General features: G+C 39.6%; 1 protein-coding gene across 1 annotated transcript in view; it reads left to right on the forward strand.

The window, feature by feature from the left end:
- Positions 1-14,761, forward strand: part of SH3RF3 (SH3 domain containing ring finger 3) — a 634,709-nt gene that overhangs the window by 469,749 nt on the left and 150,199 nt on the right. Inside the window, exon 5 of the mRNA XM_044670492.1 lies at positions 11,761-11,861. Coding sequence (XP_044526427.1) covers positions 11,761-11,861 — 101 coding nt within the window. The remainder of the gene's footprint in view (positions 1-11,760; positions 11,862-14,761) is intronic.

The raw sequence follows: 14,761 nt of genomic DNA on the forward strand, positions 1-14,761 counted from the left end.
TATATATATATATATATATATATATATATATATATAATGAAGAGGAATTTTTTAAAAATCATATTCAAAAAAAGAAATAATAATAATAACCCCTTCACAATCTGACTGTAGTCTGCCTTTCCAGACTTACTTCCCATTACTTTCCCACCTGTACCCTGTATTCTAGCCAGTTTCCATATTGTTGTTCCATTTATCCAACATCCCACTTTCAGCCTCTGGTTATCTTTGCTCAAGCTGCCCCTTATGCCAGCCAGGCAAGGGTAATAAATAAATAAAACTAATAATTAATTAATTCCATAAGGGTAGAAATATTTGGCTAATTAGTTATCTTTGAGCTTTAGCCTTTTTTTTTATTTTTTTTAGTAAATGTCTAATAAATGCTTGTTGATTTCATTTAAATACTCTATAATGGGAATGAGATCTTTGCCTTATTTGGTATCATATAGAATATCTCCTGACATTTAAAAATGATTTGACTAATTTCTGTTTTGTTATTCAATAAACAAATCACTCAATTCATGTTTATCAAGTGCCAAACACTATGCTAGGTGCTGAGCATATAAAAATAAAAAAACAGACTCTGCGCTCAAAAGACTAATAGTAGGAGAAAATATATACACACCTTTATGAGCAGAGATATTCTGGGAACTGTTTAATAACTGACTCTTTCCCCCAAAAAAAATATTCAATAGGCTTTTCAAATAAAAAACCCTTACATTCTGTCTTAGAATCAATACTGTGTATTGGTTCCAAGGCAAAAGAGCAACTTGCCCAGGGTCACACAGCCAGGAAGTTTCTGAGACCAGATTTGAACTTTGGACTTCTCATCTCCAGTCCTGGTGCTCTGTCCATTGAACCACCTAGCTATCCCTCATTCAATAGATTTTTCAGTTTAATTTGTTGGCTCTAGCTAGCAGCAGCACACTCCTGTCTACATAACCAGCAGATAGAGCAAATAGGCATAATTTTAAGATTTAAAGTAAAAAAAAGGAAAAATGATTTAGTTTCTTCTTTGGAATTATACCTTTGGGATTCTGGCTTCATGGTCTTTCTTCCCAGACTCTCCTCCCTTAACTTGTCCTGGAGTATAACTCTCCCTTCACGGTTATTACTTTTACTCCACTGGGCATGTGGGGAAAGAATGTGGGATGGACAAGATGGCCATCCAGTCCCTGCCCATCCCCAACCACACCAACATAATCACTTTCAGCCTGAGGGGGAAGGATATAGCAGATCTAATTTCAATTCTGCTTTTGGAAAGTTTAGCACATCAAAATCATTTAATTTAATCATTTAATAATTTAATATGTGATATATGATAATATGCTCTACTGATATATTATGGCATAATATATTATAATAATGTTCTAATACATAATAATTTAATGATTTAATCAAATCATAAAATTCTATTATCAAAACTCAGAGCTCCCGAGCTAGGATCAAATATTAGCTATATTAAACAGACAAATCAGGCCTCTGTCTTCCCCTCTTTAGCAGTCCTAACTAACAGCCCTTTCCATTTTAAACCCCACATCTGCAATTAAAAACATACACAAATCACAGAGCAGCTATGACCAGTCATTGTTTTATATGAAAGCATCAATAATTAAAAACAGCTTAAAGAAATAGAGAAATCACGTAGAAAAACCCCTGCCAGCTGCAGACATGGGGAGAAGGGGGAGAGGAAGGTTAGGGCATTAAATCTTCACTGTCCTTTCACTGATCTAACGGGGCGACAAATTGTCATAGCTTCAATCTATTCCAGCCACACCGATCAGAGTTTTTCTAATAAGCGGAGGCCATAGTTGTTGGCACTAAGCCTGTAACTCTCTGGCTCTAGCTTGAAGCCAAAAGGCAAAATGCCTGGAGAAGCTTCTCTCTTTCCTTCCCCAAATACCAGTGCTCTGCTGCAGGGCTTTTGCTCCCCAAATCTGAAAACCACTCTTGTCCCCAGATGTCTGTGCTTTGAATTCTGGGGTCCTGGTACTTATTCTCATGATTACCATCCCAGAGGTTTCATTCCAAACTGTGAAGCACCAACTCCCTTAACTGTGCCCCAGAGGCACTTGGGCTACATTCATATAAAATATAGAGAAAATAAATAGAAGATATTCCAGAAGGACCTTCACCACCTGATTTGGGGGTGGGGTGTCAGGGAAGAGGAGAGAATTCATCGAGTGGGTAGTATTTGTGCTGAATCTTGAAAGAAACAAGGGATTCGAAGTTAAAAGCCAAAAGGAAAAGCATCTCAGAAATGGCAGGTAGCCAGTCCAAAGGCATGGTTCATGAGAAACACCAAGAAGGCCAGTTGGGTTCCGCTATAGCATCGAGTGAAATGAGAGTAATATATCATGAGCCTGAAAAGACAAGTTAGAGCCACGCTGGGATGGACCATAAATGCCAATACAGAGATGTTTGTATTTGATCCTAGAGGTCATAGGGAACTACTGGAATTTATGGAGTGACATGGTGAGAGCCATGCTTTGGGAAAATTGAATTTAAATTAGTCCTTTCTTAATTAAAAAATAAATAAACAAACACCAGTGTTTTCAAAAAGGTCTCTCTCTAGAATTTTCCCCTGTGCCCTGAGCAGCCATGCCCAAACCACTACCTTCTCTAATATCAAGTGGTCACAACCAGAGGTAAAGATCTAATACTGATGAGGAGCTAGCTATCCTTTTTTTAGGACGTGGCCTAAAAATTCAAATAAAGTGAATTGTCGAAAATGCTTTTTTCTTTTAATAATTAAGTCACGCATAATTGTACCTCTTTAGGTCCTTTTTAGACTCTAAGATCTGAGAGCAGGGGTTGTGCCTGAGAACTTTGCCCTTTCTATGTGTTGTTCAATAGTTTTTCTCTAGTGTCCAACACTTCATGACCCCATTTGTGGTTTTCTTGGCAAAGATTCTCTTTGAATTTATGACTAAACAGGCAATAGAGAATATTTCAAGATAAGATGAATAATTTTGACTATATTAAATTTAAAATGTTTTGTAAAAACAAAACCAACATGACCAAGATTAGAAGGGAAACAACAAACTGAGGGAGGAAATTCTTATAGCAAATCTCTTTGACGAAGGTCTCATTTCTCAAATATAAAGAGAACTAAGTAAAATTTATATGAATACAAGTCTTTCCCCAATTGGTAAATGGTCAATGGACATAAATAAACAGTTTTCAAATGAAGAAATCAAAGCTATCAATAATCATATGAAAAAATGTTCTAAATCACTCTTGATTAGAGAAATGAAAATTTTAAAAAAACTGAGGTACTCCCTTACACCCTCTCACACCTATCAGATTGGTCAATATAGCAGTAAAGGAAAATGATAAATTATGGAGGGGATATCAAAATTGGGACTCTTGTACACTGTTGGTGTACTGTGAACTGATTTGTGAACTGATCCAACTGTTTTGGAGGAAAATTTGGAACTATGCCCAAAGGATTATAAAACTGTGGATACCCTTTGATTCAGAAATACCACTACTAGGACTGTATTCCAAAGAGATTTTTTAAAAAACAGGAAGGGGGTCACCTATTTGTATAAAGATATTTATAACTGCTCTTTTTTGTGATGGCGAAGAATTGGAATTTGAAGGGGTATCCATCAATTGAGGAATGGCTGAACAAATTGTGCTACGTATTGGTGATGGAATACTATTGTGCTGTTAGAAATGATGAACAGGATGATTTCAGAAAGATCTGGAAAGACCTACATGAAGTGATGTGGAGTGGAATAAGCAGAACCAGGAGAACAATGTATACAGTAATAGCAATATTGGGATCAACCATGAAAGACTTACTTATTCTCAGCAATACAGTGATCCAGGACCATTCTGAGTGACAGGTCAAAGAATGCCAGCCACCTCTAGAGAAAAAAATGGTGGGAATTGGAATTAAGATGAAAGCATGAGGTTTTTCATTTTAGCTTATGTTTTTATTTTGAGCTTCTGGTTTTATATGATTATTTACTTACAAAAATGAACAATATGGAAATATGTTTTGTATGATAATACATGTATAACTCATATTGAATTGTTTGCCAGTTCTGGGAGGAGGGAGAAAAGGGAAGGAAGGAGACAATTTGGATCATATAACTTTGGAAAACGTATGTGGAAATTTGATATTACATGTAAGTGGTAAATAAAATATCTTTATTTAAACTGAAGCCAACAGGGTTAAGGAACTTGCCCAGGGTCACATAGCTAGCATGTGTCTGAGGCTGGAAAATGAAACTTCCAAGCATTTTCTTCCTGCCTGGCTGGCATCTAGTAGATATTTAATAAATGCCTGCTAGCTTGACTCATATCTAGTAGTCCTTAGTACAGTGTCCGGCACACAATATTTATCAACTTGTATTTTTCCTTGGTACCTAGTTACAGTATTTGGCACACAATGGGCACTAAATGTTTATTAACTTGGCATAACTACCCTTAGCATTTCATACACTTTCTGGCACATAGTAGGCAGTAGATGCTTTTTAACTTGACTCATATCTTTCCTCAGTGCCTGGTACAGTGCTTGGCATACAATGGATGCTAATTTTTTATTTTTTAAGACAGGAGAGGGGTAATGGCTAGGTGATGGGGATTAAGTGCCTAAGGCCAGATTTGAACCAGAGACCTTCCATCTCTCAATCTACTGAGCCACCCAGCTGCTCCCATGCTTTAAATGTTTATTAGCCCGACTTGTAGCTTTCCTTAGCATCTAGTATAATGCTTGGCACAAAGTAAGCACTTGTTGAATTGAATCACGTTTAGACCAAGGACCTGTTTTCCAGAAGAGGGATCAATCCCTCCTAGAGCTCCTAAAATGTAGCATTTGGGCTGATCTTGTCATTTGAGTTTCTGGATACCTTCAGGCTAATACGTGTACTTGGCTGAATCCTCCCTGAGCCCTCTAAAACCCCACCATATGGAGTGTTTTATGTTCAGCTCACCCAGGGGAGTAGGAGGATGCAGGAAAAGATGGGGTCTTGAGCCTTTAATGCCATGCTACTCGATTCACTTATGTTGCAAAGTCCACAGTCTGCGCTGGGCTCTTCAACCTCTGCCTGACAGAAGAAAATCACTTTTACCCATCTCTCCCAGTCATCACGTACTATTACTTCCTATTGAATTGTTAGGTGGGTGGCTAAAGAGCATCAGAAATAAAATGTAAATTCATATGCACCTGCAGATTGCAAAAAAGCCTCCTTTTATGGGAACCTGACCTCTGCCAGCCTCAGTTTATTCAACTGTAAAGGGAAGATAATAATAACACCTAACATCACAGAGATCAAATGAAATAGCATATACCCCATTACCTAGCAAGAGCGCTATATAAACATTTTCTTTCCTTCCCTTCCCCTATTCCTTGGTCCTTCTTTCAGCCAGTGACAGGGAGCTTTTGCTCTGTTCATCACATGTTCTTATCCTGGCTATCAGGTTGTGTTCCATGGCTTCATCCTGTGACATTTCTATCTTCATGCCAGGTCTCAGTTGCCATCCATAATCTCTGGATATCTCTCTCCATCCTTTCCCTCTTTCCTATTGTTCAATATATGCTGACCTCTCAGTGTTTTAGGCAGCTCTCTAAGAACTATATGTTTCAGAGAAAGTTTCAACCAAAATTAGTAGAGGGGGTTTCCTCATCCAAGAATTCTTTTTAAAAGCAATTAATTAATTCGCTTGTTACATTAAAATACCCAGACGACACCCTTCCTTTTCCTCCCAGCACTAGAGAAGGTATCATTTGACAAAAACATATGTACATATAAAATTATATCTTGCTTCTTCCTGTTTATAACTTTTCTTCTCTGAAGGTGGATGTACCCCTGTCACATCAAACAATATTTCTGTTGCAGAACCAAGAGTTATTTTCATTGTTAAGTCATATTTCAGTCATGTCTAAGTCTTCATGATGACCCCATCTGGGACTTTCCTGGCAAAGATATCAGAGTAGCACTGCCATTTCCTTCTCCAGCTCACTTTACAGATAAGAAAACTGAGGCCAACAGGGTTAAGTGACTTGCCTAGGGTCATATAGCTAGGAAGTGTCTGAAACCAGATTTGAACTCAAAAAGATGGTTCTTCCTGACTCTAGGTCTAACCCTCTAGCCATTGTGCCACTTCACTGCCCAGAAGAGTTCTTTATATGGATGAAATCACAGATCCAGTCCCCTGAGTATCATAGTCTGTGACTGGCTATGATGGATGCATCTAATAAGTCAATGGATTAAAGGTCATGGAGTCTTAGATTTAGGACCTCAGACCATCTAGTTCAACCTCTCTTAACATAAATAAACATGTTTCTGTATACACACTAAATATATATATATATATATATGAAAGAGAGAGAGGGGAAGGAAAGAGAGAGAGAGAGAGAGAGAGAGAGAGATGAATGAATGAATGAATGAGCAACCTACAACTCAGAGAGTCTAATTGATTTGCCCAACTGGATGGATTCACACAACTACAATGATATCGTGAACCCAAGTCTTCCTGACTCCAAGTCCAGTATGGTATCCATTTGACCATGCTGTGTCTCTCAGATGCTTTAGGGAATTAATTCCCAATCTTCAGCCTTAATTTAGAGCAAGGGCAAGTCCATTTAGCACAGTCGCTGCCAACAGTCTCAATGTAACTGAACTGCAAAAGAAAAACATCCTGGGGTGTGTGTGTGTGTGTGTGTGTGTGTGTATGTGTGTGTGTGTGTGTGTGTGTGTGTGTGTGTGTGTGTAAGAGGGGTGGGGCTCCAGGCTCTCCCCTTGAGCCTGGCTCCCACATGGTCCTCTTCATCTTTTCTCAAGTGTGGAAATAGGGCTTCTGTGTATTTGTGCTAAAAGGGCAAGACCTAAAAAGAGGCGATGGCAACATGAAAATTGGATCTTGGCAGTCTTTGAAAATCTAAGGTTTCTCTCATAAGTGTCAGTGTTTGAAATGTTAAGTCCTTTGAGACTCAGAGTTACCTTGGAGACATGAATGAAGCTGAGTTTAACTGTTGCTGTAGTATTTTTCATCCTGCCAGACTCTCTGTGCTCTTAAAAAATGTATAGTTTCTTGATTCTTATAGACTGCAGATGTTCTGTGGCGTATAGCACAAGATATTTTGAGCACCTTTATTAGTCCCCAGTCATCATGGGATGTTAACTACATGGGATAGAATCAATAGGTTGCCCACAGCTATACCTTGATAGACCTCATAAAACGATGCAGGGTCAGCACTGGACAGCATATGGATGAGAAATCACCAAGGAAGTGCCAGAGGAAGTGATGCTGATGAGTGGAAACTGGGGACCATATTTCTTTCTGGAGCTTGTTCAAATCCACAGCCCATTCTAAACCTCTGGCTTGGATACCATAGCAGTCTTTTTGATCACCTGGTTGTCTCAAACATGGCAGCTTGATATGGGTCAGCTAAGTGGCCCAGTGGAGGGAGCACTAGGCTTGACATCAGCTATTCCTGAGTTCAAATCCTACCTCAGATTCTTATTAACTATGTGACCCTGAGCAAGTCATTTAACTTTTTTTTTGGCCTCAGTTCCATATCTGTATAAGTCAGGAAAGGAAATGGCAAACTACTCTGATATCTTTGCTCCCCCTAAAAAAACTCAAAATGGAGCCACAAAGAGTTAGACAAGACTGAAACGACTCAATAATAAGATAGTAGAAGTGAGCAGAGAATGTTGACGTGAGTACTCTGGATTTAGTCCTAATTCTCTTCCTACCTGTCTGATCATGCCTTCTCAGTGAAACTTTGCTGGATCTCCCCGATTACCCATTGATGTCTCCCAAGGTTCTGTCCTGGTCCCTCTTCTCTCCTCCTTCTATATTGTTTCACTTTTTAGCTTAATCAGCTCCATGATTTCAGTTGTGATCTTTAAGCAGATGATTTTCAGATTTGTTTGTCTGGTCTCAATTTCTCTCCTGACCTCCTGTCTGACAATTCCAAGTGCTTTTTGTATGTTCCAACTGGATGTCTTATAGACATCTTAAATTCATCATGTCCAAAACTGAACTCTTTATCTCTTCTCCAAACCCCTTCTAGACTTCTCTATTACCACAGAAAGTAGAATGCAGCTGGCTCTCATCACCTCCGGGCCTGGACTATTGCAACAGCTCTACTGGTTGGCATTGCTGCCTCAAGTCTTTTCCTCACTACAGCCTATCTTCCTCTCAGCTATCAAATTGATCTTCCTAAAGCATAAGTTTGTCTAATGTACTTCCTACTCAGTCAACTCTAAGGACTCCCTGTTACCTACAGGATCAAATTTTAAATGCTCTATTTGACTTTTCAAAGCCCCTTTGGGTCAGCTGGTGACTTACTAGACAGAGAGCCAGGCCTGGAGACAGGAGGTGCTGGATTCAAATCTTGCTTCAAATACTTCTTGGCTATGTAACCCTGGGTAAGCCACTTAACCCCAATTGCTTTGCCCTTACCTCTTTTCTTCTTTGGAAACAATACTTAGTATTGATCCTACAACAGAAGGTAAAGGCTTTTAAAAATAAATAATTATTAACCCCGATTGCCTAGTCTTTACCATTCTTCTGCCTTGGAACCAATGCATAGTATTGATTTTAAGGTAGAAGGTAAGGGTTTAAATATATATACTTTATATATATATATATTTGTTTATTACATATTTAATATATAAATAATATAGATACAGGCAATGGAGAGCATATGCTCTCCATTACCTATGTCCTTCCTTTCTTTCCGGTTTTCTTACTCCTTTCCCTTACCATGTATCTCTGATCCAGTGACACTGACCTTGCTGTTCTTCAAACTAGACATCCCATCTCCTGACTCCAGACATTGTCATTAGCTGTTCCTCTAACCTGGAATTCTCTTCTTCCTCATCACTACCTTCTGGCTTTCTTCACTTTCTTCAAGTACCATCTAAAATCCCACCTTTTATAGGGAGCCTTTCCTGATTCCCTTTTAATGCTAATGCCTTACTTTGTTGATTATCTCCAGTTTATCTTGTATATGTCTTGTTTCTCCCCAATTATATTGTGAGCTCCTTGACAGTAGGGACTGTCTTTTACCTTCTTTGTATCCATAACACTTGTAATAAATATTTATTAACTGACTTACTATGAGCCCTACCCCCTTTAATTTATTACCTAATCAGGGTGATTCAATGGAAAGAGTACTGACTTCAGTGTCAGAGAACCTGGATTCAAATATTTACTCTGATTGATACTCATTTATCTGTATGACTTGCAGTAAGTCATTTAGCATCCACAGGGCTCATTTTTCACATTTGTAAAATGAGCAGGTTGGACTAAATAAATTCTGATTTCCCTTTAGCTTCTGTATTGGTGACCCTTTCTGAACTTCACCCCGTGAGCCATAAATTTGGGCAGTTTTCTTGTACCCTCATCCATTTCTTCTTTTCCTCTGATAGAGCATAGAACTGTTGGATCTGGGAGGAATGGTGGTTCCCACTGTCATCAAGGCAAAAGGCATATGGAAGCCATAGCATACTAACAACTGAAAGAGAATATGGAAACTTTGTGCCAGGAAAGAATCTTTCCTGCTTCTTCTCTGTCCATCACTTAGGCTAGATCAGTAATGGTGAACCTTTTAGAGACTGAGTGCCCAAACTGCAACTCTCACACTGCATGTGAGCCATACCCTCTTACCCCAGTTAGGGGAGGAAGGAAGCGCTCCCATTGGGCTGCTGGGCTCAGGGGCAGGTGATATTAGAAATGTCCTCAGATGCACATGGAGAGGGGGAAGGGAGCAGCCCCCTCCAGCACACTCTGGCACCCATGCCATAGGTTCACTAACATGGATCTAGATGATACAGGCATATGACTTTGTTTGTTGTTGTTTAAAACCCTTACCTTCCATCTTGAAGTCAGTACTGTGTATTGGCTCATAGGTGGAAGAGTGGTAAGGGCTAGGCAATGGGGGTTAAGTGACTTGCCCAAGATCACACAGCTAGCAAAGTATCTGAGGCCCAATTTGAACCCAGGACCTTCCATCTCTAGGCCTTGCTCTCAATCCAATGAGCCACCCAGCTGCCCCCATGACTTTGGAATGGGTAAGAGCAGCTGATGGGGGACAGCACAGGTAAGAGCAAAAAGGTAATGAGAGGCCTGAGCTTAGAGATTAGAGCAGTGGTTGCTTGGGTGACAAAGGACAGATACACAGCAATGGCCTCTTACTCTTTTGTACATTATCTACTCTCCAGGCTACAACCTTGACATGGCTAATTATGTAATTCAGATTTCCTTATACCCTCTGTCTTCAGGTAGAGAGAACATCTTTTGCTCCTTAAATTTTTTAATGTGTGTGTATTTATTATTTTAACCAGGCCTATCAATTCAGTGATGCAGCAGTTCCTCATGAGAAAGATTCCCACAATGCAGATAGGAAACTTCTCTGAAATATAGTTTTAGAAAAGTGCCTGGGGCACTGAGAAGACAAGAGACATGTCCAAAGTCACTCAGCAAAGAAGTGTTAGGGGCAGACCTTAAATTTAGGCCTTCCTAATTCTGAAGCCAGCTCTCCAGCCTAGCTAAATCATACTCTCAATAGTGGTATGCATTTCATTTTTTAAAAGTTCATCAGTGTTTCACACTGATGGGTTGAGGTGGACATGATTGGGGATGTAGACTGGAAACTACCACACCAATGCATCTATCAACAATTTGGAAATACGTCTTGACCGATGACACATGTTAAAACCAGTGGAAATATGCATTGGCGATGGGTGGGGGGAGTGCGGGGGGTGAAGGGGAAAGTAGGAACATGAACCATGTAACCATGTTAACTTTTCAAAAAATAAATATTAATAAATGTTTAAAAAAGTTTCAACAGTTAGTCAAATATTCTTCATATAGAATACATGTTCTTAAAGTTTGTTAGATATTGCAGGACAGATATAGCTATATGCACATATATGGCACAAATATATCTGCCTATCTACATTCTCATTCTTTCAGTAAACACTTATTAAGCACCTACTATGTACCAGGTACTGTGTTAAGTGCTGGGAATACAAAAAGATACAGAAAACAGTCCTCGCCTTCCAGGAGTTTTCAGTCTAATGTATTGTCCTTGTAGGTATGCGTGTGTAGGAATGTATTGTATGTATCCAAAAATGCATAAAATTATGTGTGTATCAACCTCTATTTATGTATGTGTGCATGAGAGTGAGAAGCTATGTAAAAGTTGGCCATTTTGCGATCCCATCCTTTTGAACAGTACCAGAGTTGTTATTTTCTTTAAAGAAATTACTTTTTTGTCCCCTAAAACGTAATATTCAAAGACTGGGCACACAAAAAGTTTTGTTTGGGTTTTGGTGGAGTTTTTTCCTCTGCTTTTTTAAAAACCATCAACCCAGAAACAACTCAAATTTGAATAAGACAAGCCTCCCGATAAACAACCTTCTATCCTGTTTGAAAATAGAATAGTGTTCATCGAATTGGATGCCACCCAAAGGATGTTAATGGGGAAATCACTTTCCATGCTAGTCAGGAAGGTTCTCTCTTCAAAGTTGTTTGGGGGCTAGCATGCAAGTCTCAGCCGAGTGATTTTGACAGGGCTGGAGTAACATGGTTAATTCGCTGGCGTCCCCTGTTCCGGGCGTGTTTTCTGGGGATGCTCAAAGCTTAAAGGTCCATTGGCTGCACAGGGCATCAGGGAAAGGGCTCTTCTGGTAGGTTGCCTTGCCTTTGAGTGCTCTCCTTTAGGAAAGCTCATACTGTGAACTCAAAAATTCTTACTTTTTTTTTCCTTCTCTTTTCCCTTTCTGATTCTAGGACTCTTCTTCAGCTGGATCTGCTACCATGGCTGGGCCCCGACCAAGTGCAGTTGCTGGAGAACAAGGAACATCCCCAAAGGTCCAGTTGCCCCTCAATATGTAAGCTGCCATTTTGTGTGGATTTGTCACCCCTCCCCAAACTTGTGCTTGTCTATAAGGTGTTGCTGATGAAAAAAATTCTTACTTATCATCATGCCTTGAAATCTAGTTCTCTCTACCCAGAAAGTAACCCAGGGTTAGGTGGACAGAAGACATCAATAAGAAGAAGCCAGGGCAAGAGTCACATAGAATGTCAAAGTACCCCCAGGTTTGGAATTGCTTGAGGGCACATACAAATGAATGAAATGATGGTGGCATAGCTTTTTAAGGTTTGCATAGAACTTTACCTATTTGTGATTTCACTTGATCACAGAACCATCTCCAAATTTAAATATGAAGCAGAATGTTATAGTGAAAAGCACCCTAATCTTGAGAAACGGGGACACCTGGATTCATAGGACAATAGATCTATCAGGCAGTAAATATTTATTAAGTGCCTCCTATGTGCCAGGCATTGTGCTAAGCACCGGGGATATTAAGATGGTCAAAAGGCAATCTCTGCTTTCAAGGAACTCATAGTCTAATGAAGGAGACAACCTGCAAACAAGCTATGTGTAAGACAAATTGGAAATATTCGACAAAAGGAGGGCACTGGAATGAAGAGACATAGAGAAAGGGTTACCGTCTGGGAGAAGGCAAGATTCTAAGGGACTTTAAGAAAGCCAGGAATAATATGATGTGAAGATGAAAAGGAAGACCATCCCAGACATGAGAGGTAGCCAGCGAAAAATCAAAATTTAGGGAGGGTTTGGTAGCACAGTGGATACAGTGCTTGGAGCCAAGAGGACCTGGGTTCAAGTATGGCCTCAAACACTTCCTAGTTGTGTGACCTTAGGCAAATCACTTAACCCCAATTACCTGGTTCTTACTGCTCTTCTGCCTTAGAATCATACTTAGTATTAATCCTAAGACAGAAGATAAGGCCTTTTTTAAAAAAAACTAAATTTAGAGCTGAAAGGGGACCTCAGAGGCCATCTAGCCCAAGTCCCTCAGTTTATGAAGGAGGAAACCAAGGCCCAGAGAGATTGTGATATTACACAGGTAGAGTTAGGATTTGAACTTGGGACCTCTGACTCCAGAGCCATGGTCTTTCTACTGTACCTCTTCCAGTCTCTTCCCTGCCACTAACTAACTATGAAATTTCTCTGGGCTTCCATTTCATCATCTGAAAATGATAAAAACCCAAGGGCATCAGGTTTAGATAAGTCTTAAAAGCCTCCTTCCTGTTCTAAGAGTTCTAGGATACTCAAGGATATTTATAACAAGATGAATCATTGCCAGGCAGCAAAGGTGGTAAAAGTGTCTGTCTCATTTAGAAAATCTGTGCTAATTACAGCTCTTATAAAGGTACCCATAGTTAAAAATCACATTCTTTAAAAGTGAATTCTCTCACGCCTTAGATTGTCTTGTCACTTTCTTTTATAGAAATAACTTGGGTTTTTGAATGAATATTTGAGACCACGCATTTGCCAGACATGGCTGGCAAAGGCAGAAAACTAAAGAGGTCTGGAGGAGGAACGAACTGACTTTCTCATTAAAGATATGAAATGCCTTTATCATTACAAAACTCCGCTTATAGAAGCAAAAAAAAAATCTCCTAGGTTATCTCCACATTTTTAAATTTGTTCATTCATTTCAAAAGACTTTCTAGAATGGCTTAACTAATTTCATCCATGTGTGTATACACACACACACACACACACATACATACATACATAGATCCCTTGAAGACTCATCTGGTGAAATATTTGGCTTAAATTAATGGCTCATCTGTTTCAATGATCTGTTACCAAAAACAATACAACTAAAAAAAGAGAAGAGATCACTTATTCTCTGGGGTTCCTTGAGTACGGTGACAATATAAGAAACCTGTAGCCGTATTCCAATATTTTAGGTTGAGAATTGAGAATGAGATTCAAGCTTAGGGCTGACCAAAGAGCAGTCACACTTAATTTTGATGTCCTGGGTCAACCATCAGCAGTCGTTAGTACAATTCGATTCGCTTGACCTTAATTGTGGGTTCATTGTGTACTGGTCATAGGACTGGGATAGAGAGCAATAGTTTAGAAAAAGTAAGAGGTAGGTTCTGTCCCTGGAGAGTTTGTTGGTTCTGTTCCCCACATCTTTCAAGCTGATGAATATCCACAGCAAGCAATTAATCCTTGTAACTTTTCCCCTTGTGTGGGCAAGAATAACAGTGTCTAGGAGATGACTAGGAGTTTCCTAAAATTTGACACCCCTCCCTTTCTCCAACCCAGAACTATTCCAGGTGCAGATTGGGGAAAGATGTTAAGGTCTTCCTCCCTAGCCCAAGTGTCACACTTCTAAGCTAGTCAAAATCTCCTATTATCTCCGTATTTTCTGCCTCCTAGAAGTCTTTCCATTCCCCAGGACTAAGTGAAACCAGAGGAGCCACTCCTCCTCAGCTCTTTCCAGGCTCTGTTTTTCTGTTCCATAGTACTACAAACAAAGCAGTTCTCTTAAGCCATCTATAGTCCAGACCTACATGGAAAGGACGCCAGTGGGGCTAACCAAAACCCACTGTTTATCTGATGAGCTTTCATGTATTGCCCCTTTATGTGCCAGGCACAATACTGGCCACTGAGGTTACATAAAAACAGAAATGAAGACAGCCCTACCTTCAAAGAGATTAAAATTCTCTTGGACCATTCAGATGGGCAATAGCCAAATCCTTTCAGTTTCATGTAACCCACCAGCCTGCCACTATCCAGGACATAACTGCAATATAAACTAAATGTTGAATCCCCTGTACCTGTGCTACTGGGCTTTGGGCTCAGGATATTACAAAGCCTCATCAGATTTTTCTGCTTTTGGCCTTAGACCCGTCTGTCACATGTGTGAATGATGTTTCCCTCTTAAATTTCATTATAATTTCTACA

This window comes from Gracilinanus agilis, chromosome 3 (assembly GCF_016433145.1).
Source record: "Gracilinanus agilis isolate LMUSP501 chromosome 3, AgileGrace, whole genome shotgun sequence".
NCBI lineage: Eukaryota > Metazoa > Chordata > Mammalia > Didelphimorphia > Didelphidae > Gracilinanus > Gracilinanus agilis.